Here is a 19,315-nt window from a genome sequence, read left to right as displayed (position 1 = left end):
CTCAGTACCACATAAACAGAAAAGGGCAGAGTGGCACTGTAGCTCAAGTTGTAGAGTACTACCCTTGAACAAAAGAAGCTCAGGGACAGTGCCCAGGTGCTGAATTCAAACCCCAATCTAGGGGCTGGGAAGGTCGCTCGCTCAGTGACAGAGTGCTTGCCTTGTATACCTGAGGCCCTGGGTTCAATTCCTCAGCAACACATAAGCAGAAAAAGCAGGGAGTGGCACTGTGGCTCAAGTGGTAGAGCTCTAGCCTTGAGCTGAAGAGCTGAGGACAGCACCCGGGCCAAGAGTTCAAACCCCATGACTGACCCAAAAAAAAAAAAGTCTCAGAGACTTTTCTGCCCTGCTGGCTTTGAACTGCTATTTTCAGATAGCAACCTCCTGAATAGCTAGGATAACAGGTGTGAGCCACCAGTACCTGGCTGAAACATTTATTATTTTTAAAAGCTATTTCTGGCCAGGTACCAGTGGCTCATGCCTGTAATGGTAGCTACTCAGGAGGCTGAGATCCGAGGAGTATAGTTCGAAGTCAGCCTGGAAAGAAAAGTGACTCTTATCTACAATTAACTAGCCAAAAACTAGTGGAGGTGTGGCTCAAGTGGTAGGAACCCCTGCTTGAGAAGAAAGGCATTGAGAACAGGAGTCCCTGAATTCAAACCTCAGTATTGGCATAAAAAAAGCAAATACTAAACATCCAGCATGCCTGAGCAGGCACACCAACCCATGGGCACATGCACACAAACTATGAAAAGAACTCCCCATATATTGAACAGCTATTGAAAAACTGAAACTTCCAAGTGTATATAACTGTCTCATTTCTACAAGATCAGAAAAAATGGTGAGAGGTACCGGAGAATAGTATAGAAAGTGGGGACATCCCAGTTTCTCAGAACTAAGACACTCTTGATAGTTTAACAACTCACAATTCTCTAGTAGTTCAAACTTCCAGGTATGTAGTTTTAACTAATAAAACTGGTTTAGCTTCATATTTTCTAACAGGAAATGTAGTTAAACATAGAGTTTCTGTGATAAAACTTGACAAATCCATTCATTTTTCATACAACTCAAAAGACTACAGGTGAGATTACCAATTTGGTTTAGACCATTATCCACCTGCTTCATTGGCTTTGTTAACATTTAACCCCTGTAAAGCTGTAATTAAGAGAAATATTCTGCTCAAAAACAGTAGCCTTTTGATTAAGGTTTAACAGGACAATAGTTAATTATCTAAATTATCAAACTGACTGCTCACATTAAATTTATATACTATATATTTATAAATACACCATATTTTACCTGATTTATGTTAACCTCTTTGTAAATCTTAACAAAAATTTTTAAATATCCTAATTTAGTGAAGTACACATTTGTGACAATTAGACAATGTAATTTAAATTAGGCTCTATTTTTAAATTTTTATTTCTACCATTAAAAAATGCATTTTCAGCTGGTGGCTCACACCTGTAACCCTAGCTACTCAGGAGGTAGAGATATGAGGATCAAGATTCAAAGCCAGCCTGGTCAGGAAAGCCCATGAGACTCTTATCTCCAATTAACCACCACAAAACCAGAAGTAGCGCTGTGGCTCAAGTGGTAGAGTGCTCACCCTGAGCTCTTCAGCTCAGGGACAGTGCCCAGGCCCCAGAGTTCAAGTACCATGACCAACCTCTACGAGAAAAAAATTACTGATAAGACATTAGACATATAACACCTAGAGAAAAGGAAAACAGTTTTGCTTTTTAATAATTTTATTTTTTCTAATTTTGTTATTTTAATTTCCCATAGCACCTTGGCAATGTTGAAAACAAATACAAATATAAGGATGTACTCATTTTAACATTTTATGCATGAGCATGTGCCACAACATTTTTTGGGAGGGACAGTTTTGACAACAGGACAAACCTAAGCAATGGACAAAATAGAAAGCCAGATAACTAGTTCTGACACCCCACTCCCCAACACTTGAGATATGTCACTCAGGGACACCTGAATCAGGATTTAAAAACAAAACAAAAGAAAAGGAACACTGATGTGGGCATTTCTTTGTACACACTAATCAGTGTTCTTTACTGTAAAACTGAAAATAAAACCATTTAATAAAGCTTGTAGACATCTGAGTTGCAATTTTTTGAATTGTCTACTTAGAGATGCATAAAAAGTTCTTAGCTTTCAAAAATAAACATTAAGTTATATAATAATCAGATAAATTTTAAAAGAGAATTTATTGTCAACCTGAAAACAAATTCAACTTCTTAAAATGTCCTCAATTCACCTAATGAAAACTGACATATCCAAGAGTCTTCCTCAAAGCTCAGACTACCCATATCGGCATATGCCAAAAAAGCCTAAAGTTAAGTTAGTGGCCACCAAACTGTAAGGAAATATAAAAAATTAGAAAAAAATCCATCATATATTATATTCAAGAATTTATAAAAACTCCTCAAAAGGATTTACACTGCCCTTTTTGAGTTTTACCTTTTGCATAAAAAAAACCAAAATTGGTACTTTTAAAATCTGGTTAATATATATTGCCAACAAATACCAGAGCGATTTAACCCCAGTGTTGTTTAACTGTGTCAAAGTAAAACCAGTGGACATTTAGGTCAAGAGACTTAATTTTTTTAAGGCCATAACTAATAAAACTAGAGAAAGTGTTGAATATTTTGCTTCAGGGTTATTATTCTCCCTTACACTGAAGATGCTAACATCCCATTATTAAGCCTTTTACAAAGAAAAGCAGGTTATTTAAAGAGATAAAGGAATGTGAAACAATATTCAAGCTACCTTAACTTTAGGAACCAAAATTAAATTAGAAATATGCATGCCATTTGATTACTTGCAAATTGAGCATGTAAGATAACAAACTCTTAGCCTTGAAAGGTCTTATCTTCCAAAATCCAGTTGAAAAAGGAAATTTACATGGATTGCTTTAAATACCAATGTCTGTATCTGGTAAGATGGAGATTTCCTAGGTTACAGACAGACCTTAGACAATATGAAAACCTTATTTCCCAAGACAGAAAATGGAGACAGGTTTTGTAATGTCTCTAAGTACCTTTGCTATGAAGTGCAAGGTTATGAACTTGTATGACTTTTACTCTCTTTCACACAGAACTATGACAGAAAACTGTAGCACACATTTAGATATCACACATTTAGATATTTTGGCCTCCAATAGGCCAAATAAATGTTAAGCTGTGAGAGTGACAACTTTGATATTTAAATTCCTCCTTCTAAAGAACCAATAAATAGCTGAACTACAATGAACACCCATCCACATCAGAGTAGTGCTGGGATAAGCCAAGTTTCACACAACTCACAGGCATCACTTAGATACAAACCTTAAATCTGCTGCAATAAAATAAATGCTAAATACATACTGTGAATATATATATTACATATATATACACACACACACATACACACAGACACACTATTCCTCCCTTTACATCCCTTCAAATGGGAACTACTTAATTTTGAAGAGGCAAATTAGTTTTATGAAAAAAAAAATCATGTCTTTAAATTTCTACAGTCAATGACATTTTGGAGAAAAAGCAAGAATTACATTTTCTTTCCTCAAAAACTCTGTGTATCGATTAACATTTAGGGATTGGGGGTACAGATCAGTGGTAGAGCATTTGCATAGCCATGTGGAAGGCCCTGGGTTCAATCTCCGGCACTATTTAAAAACAAACAAACAAACAAAAAGCTAACCTGTAAATTTTTAAAAATTGGTGGACTATAAATAAGCCAAACAAGCATAAAAGTAATTCAATACTACATCTTTCAGAAGGGTGACCTCCATTTTAAGTGCAATAATTAACTTTATAAATCCTTACCAAGTCATTTTTACAAAATGTTTATTCTCTGAAATCCAAAGCATTCATAGGGTGTTAACACTGTTAATCATTTCTACCAACCGCAATGTTATCTAAGTAAACCAGAATAAGCACTTTTTATCAGATGTAACCAATGATTATTATTTGTTTTAAAGGGCCTAAAGTTCTCTAAACTTTTAGTATAGGTAGTTTTATTGTTTGTTTAATCTAATAGATAACTGTTAAGAAGTGTGTAGAAATGAATAGCTTCAAACTGAGTGATTATACCATGTTATCAACTCACCAAATGAAAAGCAATTGCTAAGCTGAATAAGTTACAAAGAAATCATAACAATTCTGGCTTGTACAGATATGTGCAGTGTTTTCAAAGCTCTTAAGGGTACTTACTAATATAAATCTCAAAAACTTAACTTAGAAGATGAGTTTCACAGTAATGTAATTTTAACCTCCATTTACATTCATTTTAATATATTACTAAGATGTTTACTCTATGTCACAATGGTGCTTTCCAGTGTTCACAATTAACAGTTGCAATTTGTACATATGTAACTCACTAACATAACGGACAGTTTGTACTATTATAAACTATCCACAGAACAAAAAAATAAAACCCCACCTACATAGAACTCTGAACATGGTATGTCTTAAAATAGATTAATGCAACATGGTTTTTAATATTTTAGCCTTTTTCTAAATGCCAGCATGTAAACTTTCCTATTTAGTATATGGCAGCTACAACTTTATTCACCGAGGAATTATGCATTAATTTCTCTTCAACCATCTTTCTCACCTTATCTCAAAAGTCTCTTGACTTCCTGTGTGTGTTTTGTTTTGTTTTTTTTTGAAGAGAGGGAAGGAAGGTGATAAATACATTGTAAACACACACACAAAAAAAAAACTCCCCCCAAGTTAATCTTTTAAATTTTTTTTCCCTCTTCTATACTACTTATTTTAAAAATCAATTACATTGTTTCATCTTTAACACTAACAAAAATAAATTACTGGCAGGTCAGTCTGCCCCTACCATCTTGGAACCTAATAGTCTACAGAAGAGTAAAACACTTCAATGCTCAATTCTGAAATTTAGAACACTTATAAGTTCAACTAAATTGGTCAAAGCTAGAAACATACAATTCAGTAGGTGAATGCTTATATTGCCTTTGGGGTAGGCAGTCTCAAAGAATAAAGAGTAACAAATTAAGAAACAAAACCTTTTTGTTTCCCATTTTAAGGGGGGGGAACCCACAAGGCAATTTAAGCCTCTGAAATCCTTCAATTTTTTAAATAACCCCCATTCTTTTCTTGAGTATCAAACTGATTGGTAGTCACATCTCCAAGTACAATCACAGCTTAACAGCTTTTTGAATGTAGTATTAGTAAATTCAAAAACTAAATTTCAAACTAGAAAAAAAAATCTACTCAAGTATTACATTCAGTTTCAAATCATTTACTAACATGACAACAGATTTGGCTTAAATCACTCTAGTACACACTCATACCCACAACAGTCACCCCAGCCACTGATCTGCTTTACAACACAAGGCCATATACTCAGAGATGGCATTCTCCAAGCCAAACTTGAAATAGATTTAAAAAAGTAATTTCTAATTTTTACAGAAATGCTTCTTCAAAAAATATTTTCTCTCACTCCCTCATCTCCTATACTGAAGGATGTTTTTGTTTCCCCCAAGCTAAATCCGAACCCTCAAAATTGATTCTAAGCAGAAGAACCTCTGCAAATTAAAATCAAAACAAAAATAGAAAATTATATTTTATCTATGAGTATATATATATATGTATTTATATATATATATTTATATTGATTGGAATCCTCCAGCATTTTAAAATCACTTTAGAGATGAATTTTGGGATCCTACTACTCACAATTCCAAAATCCATAATGATTTAAGGACATACTTTCAGTTTCCTTCCTGGCTACCTGCTCTCTTCCAAACAGTTCAATATAGCCACGGCTCAAGTTTAATGGGAAGAGAGAAAGTTTCTGAATAGTTGTTTTTTTGTGTTTTTTTGTTTGTTTGTTTGTTTGCTTGTTTTACTTTGGTGATCTGGGTGGCACATATTGCTCTTTGCCATTACGTCGAGTCACTCCCTGAGGTATAGCCCTATGGCTAAACTGGCGTCTCTGTTCCCTGATTTTTCCAGCTGCTCCCCTGGAAATGGTATTGCCTCGGAATCCAGGATAATCTTTGCTAGCCCTTGCTTCTGATTTCTCATGTGGTTTCTCAACCGACTTCTCAGGGGCTCCATTCTCTTCATTTTTGGTGGGAGATACTACATTAGAGCGAAGTTCCCGTAGTGGCTGTACAAGAACTGGAGATGGCTCTTTAGGTGGCTTTTGGCACACTTCAGCATAACTTAACTTTCGGGGTTCCTTTAAAGGGATAAGAAAGAAATTTTTAGTTTATATTCTTTGAAGTATAAAACAGGGTCAGTTTAACCACAAGAAAAGCAAAAAGTTACCTTCTAGGAGAAGGAAAGTACTTTACAAACTATGCTATTATTAAAATACAAACATATATTAAAAAATAAGACATGTTTTTGAAAAAACTGAATATCTACTTTAGAAGACTGCAACTAGATCCTCTGCACAAAAATTCAACATGTACCAAGATCTTAATTTAAGGCCTGAAATTTTGAAACTAAGAGGACACAGGAAAAAATCTTGAAGACACAAGCATAGGCAACAATCTTCTGAATAGAGTTCCAATTGTCCAGGAAATGAAAGAGACTTATATCCAATTAGGTACCAAAAAAAGCTATAAGTGGAGTTGTGGCTCAAGTGGTAGATCACAAGCCTTGAGGACAAAAGCTCAGGACAAGAAACCCCAGATTAGGGGGGGAGGGGGGTATAATTGGGTGGGGGGAGGGGGGAGGCTGGGAAGGGAGGTGAAGGGTAAACAAAGGAGGAGGCTGCAATGCTTGGTAAGAAATGTATGCATTATCCTGCCCATGTAATTGTAGCCCCTCTGTACAGTATGTTCTCAAATAAAATAAAATAATATTAAAAAAATTAAAAAAAAAAAAAGAAACCCCAGATTAAAACCCCAGGATCAGCAATGAAAAAATTAAGAGGGTAGTAAAAGGGTTTTAAGAGGGTTAAGTGTTTTTTTAATGCTAGCTCCCAAATGGTAAATTTACCATAATTTCCTTTAAATGTAATCAGAAGGGGAAAAAAGGCAACCAAAAAAAGAAAAGTGAATAGCAACTTCTTCAACTCTTTAACAGGACTACAACTTCCCATTTCTTAATGACCTTAAGTTGTTTTTTTTTTTCTATTTTTTGCCAGTCCTGGGGCTTGAACTCCGGACCTGGGCACTGTCCCTGAGCTTCTTTTGCTCAAGGGTAGCACTCTACCACTTGAGCTACAGAGCCACTTCTGACTTTTTCTGTTTATATAGTTCTGAGGAATTGAACAGGGCTTCATGCATGCTAGGCAAGCACTCTACCACTAAGCCACATTCCCAGCCCCACTTTAACTCCTTTAGCTTCTTTCTGATTCAGGAAGCTCTCACTTGGAATACTCTGCTATAACAAGGTATCATTTGAATAAATAAGTTTTACATTATCTATTGTATTGTATTGCATAAATTGAATTCTTCAAGTTACCTGTAGGGCCACAGCTACGGGTACATTTGTGCTACTATTGCAAGGAGAAGCAGTGTTTGCCCTTGATGGCTTTGCAGTACTTGGGGAAGAAAGTGGTACAGTCACCTGATTGAGAACATCCTTCTGAACAGTGGAATCTTCTATCAGATCCTTCTCTTGCTTAGTTGTGCTAAGGAAAAGAGGAGCTAGACGTTAAGAATAGTACACAAAAATGGTTCAGCTGTTGAGAAGAAAAAAATTTTTTTTTGGTAGGACATGGGGCTTGAACTCTGGGCCTGGTGCTATCCCTGAACTCTACAGCTCAAGGCTAGTGCCTAACATTTGAGCCACAGGGCTACTTCTGGTTTTCTGAGTGGTTTATTGGAGATAAGAGTCTCACAGACTTTCCTTCCTGGGCTGGCTATGAACTGCGATCCTCAGATCTTAGACTGAGTAGCTAGGATTACAGGCATAAGCCACTGGTGCCTGGCTCAATAACTTTTTAAAAGAAGGTTTTGCAGCCGGGCGCTGGTGGCTCACGCCTGTAATCCTAGCTACTCAGGAGGCTGAGATCTGAGGATCGCGGTTCAAAGCCAGCCCGGGCAAGAAAGACCATGAGACTCCGATCTCCAATAAACCACCAGAAAACCGGAAGTGGCCCTGTAGCTCAAGTGGTAGAGCGCTCGTCTTGAGCTGAAGAGCTGAGGGACAGTGCCCAGGCCCAGAGTTCAAGCCCCACGACCGACAAAAAAAATAAAATAAAATAAAATAAATAAAAGACGGTTTTGCAATAGTAACCCAAGCTGGCCTCAAAACTCTACATCTGCTTGACTCAGTGTTCTGCATCATGTGATTACAACTGTACACTACCCAAGTTTCGGTTAAGAAAAAATACTTTAATATTTAAGATCTTTTCTGAAATATGTACCTTAACACAGGAAGTTCAGTTGTACATGGAGGACTGGTACTTATACTGAGTTGCTGGGTAGAAGTGCAGTCTGTCTGTTCATCTTCTGCAGGTACTGGGCAACCAACTCTCAAGTCTTCATTGTCCTTAAAATTAAAAGTAAAAAGATATTTTAAGATTACATTTAGACATTTTTCCTGAAAAGATAAATGACCAAAAAGCACAGGAAAAGATGTCCAGTATGATTTAGTCAGCAGTGAGAAGCCATCTATTTTATATCCCCTAGGATGCCTATAATAACAAAAAAGACAGACATTAGCTGGGTGTGATGGTACATGCCTATATTCTCATCACTTGGGATATGAGTTTGAAGCCACCTTGGCAGCCTGAAATTCTTATCTCAAAAACCAAACCAAGCCAGGTGCCAGTGGCTCATTCTTATAATCCTAGCTACTCAGGAGGCTGAAATCTGAGGATCGAGGTACAAAGCCAGACCAGGCAGGAAAGTCCACGAGACTCTCATCTCCAATTAACTACCAGAGAACCGGAAGTGGCCCTGTGACTCAAGTGGTAGAGCACTAGCCTTGAGCTGAAGGGCTGAGGGACAGCACCCAGACCCAGAGTTCAAGCCCCACAACCGAACAAAACAAAACAAAACAAACAAAACAAAAAACCACAACAGATATTAACAAGTGTTGGTTATGATACAGAGATACCAGAACACTGATTCACTGGCAGTGCATTAGAAGATAACCTGGCAGTTACTTAAAAAGGTAAACAGAGCTATCCCATAATAAATTAAATAAAAAGATATATCCATATAAAAACAACAATTAAGAGTTTATCTGTTATAAAAAGGAGAGAAAAAAGTCTGGCTAAGTATAGTGGTCATGACTAGAAGGATCATGAGTTTGAGGCCAGCCTGTGCTACATAGCAAGACTTTTGGGGGGGGGGGGGTTAAAAAAAAAGGCTGTAGGGAATTTATCACACAAATGTTCATGCTAATTTTCTCTATATCATTCCAATTTTAGTATATGTGCTGCAGAAGAGAGCACTACCACACAAATTATCACAGTATCATAATTTATATTAGACAAAGTGAAAACAAAGGTAATGTCCACCAAATGATAAATGATACATGAATACGCAAAAGCTGGTATATCCTCCCTGTCAAAAAGTTATTACTAGTCAATAAGTTTAAAAAAAAATGAGTACTGATATACCTTTAAAGTAAATTAAAATCCCGAGGGCATCCTACTATGAAAATAAGCCAGGTCATGGAAAGACAAATACTTTTATGATTCTAGTTCTGTTTTTTTTTTTTTTTTTTGGGGGGGGGGTCCGGTCATGGGGCCCGAACTCTGGGCCTGGGTGCTGTCCCTCAGCTCTTCAGCTCAAGGCTAGCGCTCTACCACTTGAGCCACAGCGCCACTTCCAGCATTTTTCTTTTTGCTTATGTGGTGCTGAGGAATTGAACCCAGGGCCTCAGGCATGCAAGGCAAGCGCTCTACCACTGAGCCACCTTCCCAGCCTGATTCTAGTTATTTTTGTGCCTGCAAGAGTCAATTAATTTATAAAAACAAAGTAGAAGGTAGTTGCTAGGGGCTCAGGGGGAAATAGAAGACGGTGTTTAATAGATTAAAAGTTGTGGTGCTGTAGTTCAAGTGGTAGAGCGATTGCCTGGAGCTAAAGAGCTGAGGGACAGTACCTGGGCCCAGAGTTTAAGCCCCATGACTGACAAAAATAAAACATAAAAATAAATAAAAAGTTTTGAAGGTGAGTTCTAGACTAGCTGCACAACAATGTGAATGTACTTACTACTATATCAAAATAGTTATTACCACTAAATTTTGTGTTAAATTTAACATGAGAAAAAACATTTAACATAAGGGCACACATTTTGTGGCCTTCTGCAGCTTCACTGGAATTTTAAAAAACACTCTTAGTAATGCTGAAAACTAGGGGCTAGGAAGGTGGCTCAGTGGTAGAGTACTTGCCTTGCATGCATGAGGCCCTGGGTTTGATTCCTCAGCACCACGTAAGCAAAAAGAAAAAAGCCAGAAGTGGTGCTATGGCTCAAGTGATAGAGTGCTAGCCTTGAGCTGAAGAGCTGAGGGACAGTGCCCAGGCCCAGAGTTCAGGCCCCACGACTGGACCCCCCAAAAAAAAAATTAATACTGAAAACTTCACAAGTGAAAACTACAATAGAAATACATATAATTGGGCTTGGAAGGTGGCTCAGTGGTATAGTGCTTGCCTTGCGTGCATGAGTCCCTGGGTTCGATTATTCAACAACATGTAAGCAAAAAAAAGCCACAAGTGGCGCTGTGGCTCAAGTGGTAGAACGCTAGCTAGCCTTGAGCTGAAGAGATGAGAGACAGAGCCCAGGCCCAGATTTCAGGCCCCATGACGGACAAAAACAAACAAACAAAAAACAAAAAAGAAATACATACAACTTGCAAGTGAAATTTTAAACAATAACCTTGAAATCAATGCCTGAGAATGCTTCCACAAAATGAGAATCATACTGATGCTTCATGTTTACCTTTTCTTTGTAGACACCTTTAACAACATCAGACATTCTATTCTCCAAAACAAGTTCACCCGGCATTCTTGATGAACTTCCAGGCAATGGAGGAAAATTTGAAGCTAATAAGTCAAACTTTGGTGTTGAAGCTTTTGTTTCAGCTGAAGGATGAGGTCTCTTAAAATAAACAAACAAATTCCACAAATGATTAAACAGGTCATATGCCTACTCGATTCTCTCCACACAGAAGCTGAAAAAAAAAAAAAACCCAACCAAACAATATTTATCTAAAGTATAAAGTATAACTAAATTATAACTTGTCTCTTAGACTCTCATTTGAGTTTATCTCTCATTGGTTCTATTCCAGTTCTACTTATGTTCAGTTATATTTAGTCAGCTTCCTCTTGTTTTTTTTTCTATCTACGGTTGTATGTATGCATGTATGTTTGTATGTATGTGTGTATGTATGTATGTATGTATGTATGTATGTATGTATGTATGTATGTATGTATGTATGTATGTGGTACTGAGGAATCGAACCCAGGGCCTCATGCATGAAGGCAAGCACTCTACCACTGAGCCACCTTCCCAGCTCTTCCTTCAGAATGTTTAAATTCATTATTAGTTTAATAATGAAAATTAAATAAAGTAAATCTCTGCTCTTGTCTTAAAAAAAAAAAAGAAGGGAGATCTAATCGACTTATTTCCTCTTCAGATGGTACCCTGTACTAATCTAAACTTATCACTTTAGTTGCTATAAGCTTACAAATTTTCCATATTCTTTCTAGATAAGATATAGTTTCTGCACAAAGGCTCTTATACTTTCCCTTCATTCTGGAAAGCATGCCATTGGCTCCTGTCTGTAATCTTAGCTACTCAGGAACAGAGATCTGAGGATTGTGGTTCAAATCCAGCCCAAACAGGAAAACTCATTAACTTTTATCTCCAATAAACTACCAAAAAGCCAGAAATGGAGCTGTGGCTCAGGTGGTATATAATTTAAGATTAAAAATACTGAATGAGGGTGAATATGATTAGAATACTTTATATGTAAGTACAAAAATAGAACAATGAGTCAAGTACCAGTGGCTCACAGCTAAATCCTCGCTACTCAGGAGGCAGAAATTTGTGGATCAAGGTTCCAAGCCAGCCAAGTAGGCAAGGTCATGAGACTCTTATCTGCAATTCACCACCACAAAGCTGAATGTGGAACTGTGGCCTTAATCATAAAAGCTCAGTGACAGTGCCTAGGCCCTATGTTCAAGCACAGCCTGCACACGTACGCGCACATGCAGACAAAACACCTCACATTGAAACCAGTGTAAACTGTTTTAAAGAGGAAGCGGAAGGGCTAGAAAGGTGGCTCAGTGGCAAAGTGCTTGCCTTGCATGCGTGAAGACCTGGGTTCAATTTCTCAGCACCACATAAGCAGAAAAAGCTGGAAGTGGTGCTGTGGCTCAAGTATAGAGCACGATAGCCTTAAGCTGAAGAGCTGAGGGACAGTGTCCAGGCCGACTCAGTCAATAGAATGCTAGCCAACAATGAAAGTGTCAGGTACTGAGTTAAAGTGCTAAAACAACAACAACAAATCCTTAAGGAGGAGGATAAAGTAGACTGAAAGAGGGGTTAACACTGGTTGAAATAAACTATATAGGGGCTGGGAAGGTGACTCAGTGGTAGAGCGCTTGCCTTGCATGCCTGAGGCTCTGGGTTCGATTCCTCAGCACCACATAAGCAAAAAAGAAAAAAGCCAGAAGTGGTGCTGTGGCTCAAGTGGTAGAGCGCTAGCCTTGAGCTGAAGAGCTGAAGGTCAGCGCCCAGGCCCAGAGTTCAGGCCCCACGACTGGGCCCCCCCCCAAAATATATATATAGTATATATGTAAGGAAATGTCACACTGAAACACACACACACACACACACACACACACACACACACACACACACACACACACACACACACACACACACACACACACACACACACACACACACACACACATCTGTATCTAAAAAAAAAAAGAAAGAGGTTAATACTTACAGGAATCCTGTCGTCTTCCCGTCTTCTACGACCTCTGAAGAGTGTTCTCCTTTAACAATAAAAGAGGGGGAACAGTTCATAATTAAAATATACACATTCTACCAAAGATGAAGATTTGTTGTATCTATAGCTATTTTTCATTTTTGCTGGCCCTGTTTTATTACTAGCATGCCCTCTACACTAGAAGAAAATGAGAATTAGATATAATCCCACTCCTAATTTTAGTAAACTGAAAGAAATTAAAACTGACAGACAATTGGGTACATAATTTTTCTAAGCAGTTCTTTCCTCGGTAAAATAAATTTCATGATATAAACTTCTGATTCAGAATTATATTCCCTATGGGTACTCTATATTTCTTAATAATTATAAAAACAAAACAAAAACTTCTAGGTTTGGGGCTATGGCCAATGAAAGAGCACTTGCCTAACATATACCTGAGACCCTGGGTTCAATGCTCAGCACTGCCAAACTTGCTCCAAACCAAAAATGAAACAACCCAAACCTTGTAATCCCACATTATGTGGACAATATATTTAGGATAACCAAACAATAATTATTAAATTATCAAGAACAAAAATCATTAGAAAAATCTTTAAGTATTTAAAGTGACTATATTTTTAAAAATGGGGGAAGGAGAGGGTGGTCGTGGAGCTTCAACTCTGGGCCTGGGTGCTGTCCCTCAGCTCTTCAGCTCAAGGCAAGCACTCCACCACTTGAGCCACAGCACCACTTCTGGTTTTCTGGTGGATAATTGAAGAGTCTCCTGAACTTTCCTGCTCAGGCTGGCTTTGAACTGTTGTTATCCTCAGCCTCTTGTGTAGCTAGGATTATAGGTGAGCCAAGAGCCCCCAACTATATTTAAATATTTAAGATGAATAAAGAGTTTTCTTATACCCCTATTTCCTTACCTGCCCCTACCATAGTCCCCATTCTGTTCCATCTGTAAAATGGGAGTCTCCTTTGGAAAGTAAGTTTGTTCTTGATTCCCTGTGACTGTAGGGTTATGTCGTTCAGGTAGAAAGTTTCTTGAACTAGATCTGTTCAATGGTCCATCCCCCAAGGACACAGAGCCCTCTGCTGAGTGTTCTGAACCACTGGATGATCTAAAATGAGGCTTCACACTAAAAGAAATATAAGATCACATATATGAAAGGATGACTCTAGATAGAAAAACCTTCAGGCTAAAAATTGGCTTCGAATTTTTATTGTTGTTGGAGGGGTATAGATCTAGGAACTGAAACCAAGGCTTTGTGCCACTTGAGCTATATCCAAACTCTTTGTTTTTGAGACAGGGTTACACCTTTACTGGTGCCAAATACTCTATCTCCCTGACTCTACCTCCTGAATAGCTGGGGTTAGACAGGTATGTGTTGCCAAACCTGGCCTCCAAATAGATTTAACAGTAAAGAAAATATCAGTATAACCTCACAGTTTAAACATTTGCTATTTATTATACCTGAAAACAGCCTCAGAAGGTAAATATGCTATTTACATATCTATTTAGAAGGTTTCAACAGCCCTCAGATCTCATAATCTTACCCTTCATGGAGAGGGATTTACAATCTCAATCCAGGTAACAGAAAAAAGAATAAAGAGAAATTACAAAGCAAAGGAAGGAAACAAAAATAAAGAAAGAAAAATTATGTAAGAAGAGAAGAAAAATGCTACGGCTTTTGAAAGTTAATCCTATTCTAAGTAGAACTAGTGATCATCACTAGGCCATCTAGTTAATATAAACAGATTCTCTAATATAAACAGACTTTCAAATTTTTTTCTTTGCTGGTTAACTTTACAGAATAAAGGCCTGTTAGCTGACAACTCTTAGAAGTAAGGAGAAAACCATGTTGTGGTTTTGGTTAAAAGCTATAAATACAAGTATTAATGTATTATTATTTTTTTGGGGGGTCCAGTTGTGGGGCCTGAACTCTGGGCCTGGGCGCTGTCCCTCAGCTCTTCAGCTCAAGGCTAGCACTCTACCACTTGAGCCACAGCGCCACTTCCGGCTTTTTTCTTTTTGCTTATGTGGTGCTGAGGAATCAAACCCAGGGCCTCAGGCATGCAAGGCAAGCGCTCTACCACTGAGCCACCTTCCCAGCCCCTTAATGTATTATTTTTGTAATTAATTAATAACATATCTGTCACACACATGTGAAAGAACAGTACATCAAATTTTGTTTTTTTTTGTGTGTGTTTTTTTTTCCTTTATACTGGTACTGGGGGTTAAACATGTTCTAGCCTAGCTTTTAAGTTCATGATTGGCATTTTAACACAAGCCATACCTCCATTTCCAATTTTTTGCTAGCTAATTGGAGTTTCAAGAACTTTCCTCCTGACTGGGCTGGCTTTGAACTACAATCCTCAGATCCCAACTTCCTTAGTAACTAGGATTACTGGCACCCAGAAGATAAGTATTTTTTATAAATATTGTTTTTCATTGTAAGTAATCTTTTTTTTTTTTTTTTTTTTTGTGGGTCGTGGGGCTTGAACTCTGGGCCTGGGCGCCATCCCTCAGCTCTTCAGCTCAAGGCAAGCGCTCTACCACTTGAGCTACAGCGCCACTTCCGGTTTTCTGGTGGTTTATTGGAGATAGGAGTCTCGTGGTCTCTCCTGCCCGGGTTGGCTTTGAACCGGGCTGGCTTTGAACCGCGATCCTCAGATCTCAGCCTCCTGAGTAGCTAGGATTACAGGTGTGAGCCACCAGTGCCTGCTTGTAAGTAATCTTATCATGAGTAGTTTATCAACTGTGATTAGCTCTAATAAAATTATTTTTAAGTAAAACCCTTCCCAGCTTATTGGAGTAGATGTTCTAATCTTAATCCTGACAGGATTTTTACTATACTTAGCTTCATTTTTCTTTATCGCCACCCCCCCTCAGCTGTTCAGAGGACTGAACTCAGATCTTTGAACTTGTTAGATCAGTACTAACACTTAAGCCATGTCTCAGTCCCTTGTACTTTTAGGGTTTCTAAATAGAGTCTTCCACCTTTGTCTAGGCAGAACTTGGATTGTGAATTGTGGCTTTCCTACTCAGCTCCCAAACAGGTAGGATTACAGAAGCAAATCACTATATATAGCTTGTTTTTGAGATAGGGGTGCACTTAACTTTTTTCCTGGACTGGTTCCCAACCTTGATCCTCCTATCTCTGCCTCCAAGTAGCTGGGTTCACAGGTGTGAGCCATGGCACTCAGCTATTCACCCTTCACTTTCTTTTGTCTGTAAATGAGTTAAAACTATACACTAATAAAGGTATTTCCAGATTCAAACATTATCGTCTTTATAGATATATAAACTCATTGAAATTAATCTTTTCTAAACAACAGGGTTGCAGTTAGGGGACAGTGTATCTATTATATTCATGTCCCAGTAATAATGAGTCTTGGAGTTAATTGCAGTTACATTATCAAGTCATGTAAGGGCACAAATCATTTTGTGTTTATAAGGCATCCTGCATCAGACCATCATCATTATTACCTTTTTATTTTTGGTGACAAAATCTCTCTATTTTTCCCAGGCTAGTTTCCAACTCCTGAGGTTGAATGATCCCTCTGCCTCAGGCCTTTTGGGAAAGTTTGAACTCAGGACCTCATACTTGATAGGCAGGAGATCTACCACTTGACCCTCACTCCTAGCTCTTTTGTGTTAGTTGTTTTTCAGGCAGGGTCTCACTTGTTTTCAATAGGAGATGGCCTTAGACAGATGTTCTAACACATGGCTGTAATGTAGCTGAGTCTATTATGCCTGCCTTATTAGTTGAGCTGAGCTCTTGCTAAATTTTTTTTTTTTTTTTGCCAGAATTACCCTCAAAATGTGATATTCCCCATCTCACCCACCCAAGTAGCCAGGATACAAACATAGGCTGCCACACTCTGAAAAGCAGTAGATCTTCAGAGTTATCATTTGATTTATGTAGAACTCTTCCAGTACTTAAAAAAAACTTTCAAATGCTTTGGGTTAAAGCATTTGATGAGGGGGCTGGAATGGTGGCTCAGTGGTAGAGCGCTTGCCTTGCATGCCTGAGGCCCTGGGTTCGATTCCTCAGCAACACATAAGCAAAAAGAACAAAGCCGGAAGTGGCGCTGTGGCTAAAGTAGTAGAGCACTAGCCTTGAGCTGAAGAGCTGAAGGACAGCGCCCAGGCCCAGAGTTCAGGCCCCATGACCGGACCCAAAAAAAAAAAAAAAAAGCATTTGATGAATGGGTTATTCATCAGTCAAAGGAGGACCCCAAATCCTGACAACTAAAAGGTAGTTACATAAGTGAATGCCCCGAGAAGAATATTTTTTATTTATACTGTGAGGCTCCTTTCTTCAATAAAGCATGTTTTGAAAGGCCTCACATAAAGGACTAAGTTCCAAGAATTCATCTTTTAAAAACATACTCCATGGGATCTCTTTACCAAAGGGTCAAGAAGAAAATTAGAAGTGGCAAAAGACTGAAAGTCACAAATAGAAATCATTCGGGGAAAAAACCCAAATTTCAAAATTAAGAGGCTCTCCAAAAGGGGCAAACAATAAATAATCAACGTGAAAACTATTGAGTAGTTCTTTTTTTCTTTTTCTTTTTTTTTTTTTTGGTCCAGTCGTGGGGCCTGAACTCTGGACCTGGGTGCAAGGCTAGCGCTCTATCACTTGAGCCACAGCACCACTTGCAGATTTTTTCTTTTTGCTTATGTAGTGCTGAGGAATTGAACCCAGGGCCTCATGCATGCAAGGCAAGCACTCTACCTACCACTGAGCCACCTTCCCAGCCCCACTATTGAGTAGTTCTAAGCCATCAGGCATTTCCCCTTTTTTTTGGTAGGTCGTGGGGGCATGAACTCTGGGCTTGGGCGCTGTTCCTATGCTCTTCAGCTCAAGGCGAGCACTCTTACCGCTTGAGCCACAGTACCACTTCTTGTTTTCTGGTGGTTTATAAGAGATAGGAGTCTCACGGTCTCTCCTGCCAGGGCTGGCTTTGAACCGCGATCCTCAGATCTCAGCCTCCGGAGTAGCTAGGATTACAGTTGTGAGCCATTGGCTCCTGGCTATTCCTTTTTTAAAATTATTATTATTTTTGGGAGTACTCTGGCCTGGGCACTGCCTCAAGGTGAGTGCTTTACCAATTATAGATAAGACTTAGACTTTCCTGCCCTGACTGGCTTTGAACCATGATCCTCAGATTGCAGCCTCCTGAGTAGCTAGGATTACAGATGTGAGCCACCAGTGCCCAGCATAAGACATTATCCTTTAAGTCTTGGGTTACACTTACTCTGAGATTATCAGCTGGTACTTTTATAGAAAATAGTATGTAAGAGGCTTATAGATCTCTGTATGATAGAAAATAGTTACTAGGATTCCTAATAGTTTACTTGTTCCCCTTGGCAGTGCTAGAGATCAAACCCAGGGCCTTTGCACATACAAAGCTACCACTGAGGCATATATTCAACCCCCTAATAATTTATTCTGAACATTATGCTTTTAAGTGCAAACTTTTGGAGTCAATCAAACTGCATGGGTTTAAATCAAAGCCAGTCACAAGCTATATGCTCTTAGAATATTTAAACTTCCACATTTCTATTTCTTAATTAACAAAATATACATAATACACATCTTACACTAATACAATTCGCACACTGTTTACTAAAATTACTTAACATTTCAAACCTCAAAGATATCCCAAATTACTTCTCATTCAATATACTAAGTGGCATTTAGATATTAGTTATGTGAGATTGCTACAGTATCTTTTTTTTTTTGGTGGGTCATGGGGCTTGAACTCTGGGCTTGAGCGCTTTCCCTCAGCTCTTCAGCTCAAGGCAAGCACTCTACCACTTGAGCCACAGCGCCACTTCCAGTTTTCTAGTGGTTTATTGGAGATAAAGAGTTTCACGGACTTTCCTGTCCTGGCTGGCTTTGAACCGAAATCCTCAGATCTCAGCCTCCTGAGTAGCTAGGATTACAGGCATGAGCTACTGGCGCCCGGCTAGTATTGTCTTTATTTTTGGTGCCAGTCCTAGGGCTTGAATGGAGAGCTTACATAACATATTGGCTCTAAGCTTTTTGTGCTCAAGGCTAGTGCTCTACCACTTGAGCCAAGCTACACTTCAAGGCTTTTTTTTGGGGGGGGGGGCGGGGGAAGGAGTGAGGTGGGGGGAGTTGGTAAATTGAAGATAAAAATCTCAGACTTTCCAGCCTACAGCTTGCTTCAAACCTTAATCTTAATATCTCAACCTCCACAGAAGATAGGATTATATATGTGAGCCACCAGTGCCCAGATCTTTTCTTTATTCTCATTTTTATTAAATAAAAATGGGAGCCCCTAGTCCTTTCACAAACATTATTAACTCATAAGTTAAAGTAGCTTTATGAATACTAAACTGAATTAACTCACCTCCTATAAAAATAAACAAAGA

General features: G+C 38.5%; 1 protein-coding gene across 5 annotated transcripts in view; it reads right to left on the bottom strand.

Moving 5' to 3' along the window:
* Positions 1-1,744: 1,744 nt before the first annotated feature.
* Larp4 (La ribonucleoprotein 4) overlaps positions 1,745-19,315 on the bottom strand; it is a 174,167-nt gene continuing 156,596 nt past the window's right edge. For 3 of the 5 annotated variants that reach the window (XM_070040924.1, XM_070040921.1, XM_070040922.1), the window contains 6 exons: positions 13,833-14,045; positions 12,922-12,970; positions 10,902-11,060; positions 8,377-8,501; positions 7,470-7,638; positions 1,745-6,234 (listed from right to left, as the gene is read on the bottom strand). In XM_070040924.1, the coding sequence (XP_069897025.1) occupies positions 5,896-6,234; positions 7,470-7,638; positions 8,377-8,501; positions 10,902-11,060; positions 12,922-12,970; positions 13,833-14,045 (1,054 nt within the window). In that variant the 3' untranslated portion in view covers positions 1,745-5,895. The remainder of the gene's footprint in view (positions 6,235-7,469; positions 7,639-8,376; positions 8,502-10,901; positions 11,061-12,921; positions 12,971-13,832; positions 14,046-19,315) is intronic. The other 2 variants (XM_070040925.1, XM_070040932.1) reach the window with 2 other exon arrangements.

Source organism: Dipodomys merriami, unplaced genomic scaffold (genome assembly GCF_024711535.1).
Source record: "Dipodomys merriami isolate MVZ:Mamm:240054 unplaced genomic scaffold, mDipMer1.0.p SCAF_10, whole genome shotgun sequence".
NCBI classification, from domain to species: Eukaryota; Metazoa; Chordata; class Mammalia; order Rodentia; family Heteromyidae; genus Dipodomys; species Dipodomys merriami.
Note: the sequence above shows the minus strand (reverse complement) of the source record. Positions and strands in the feature narration are given on the sequence as shown.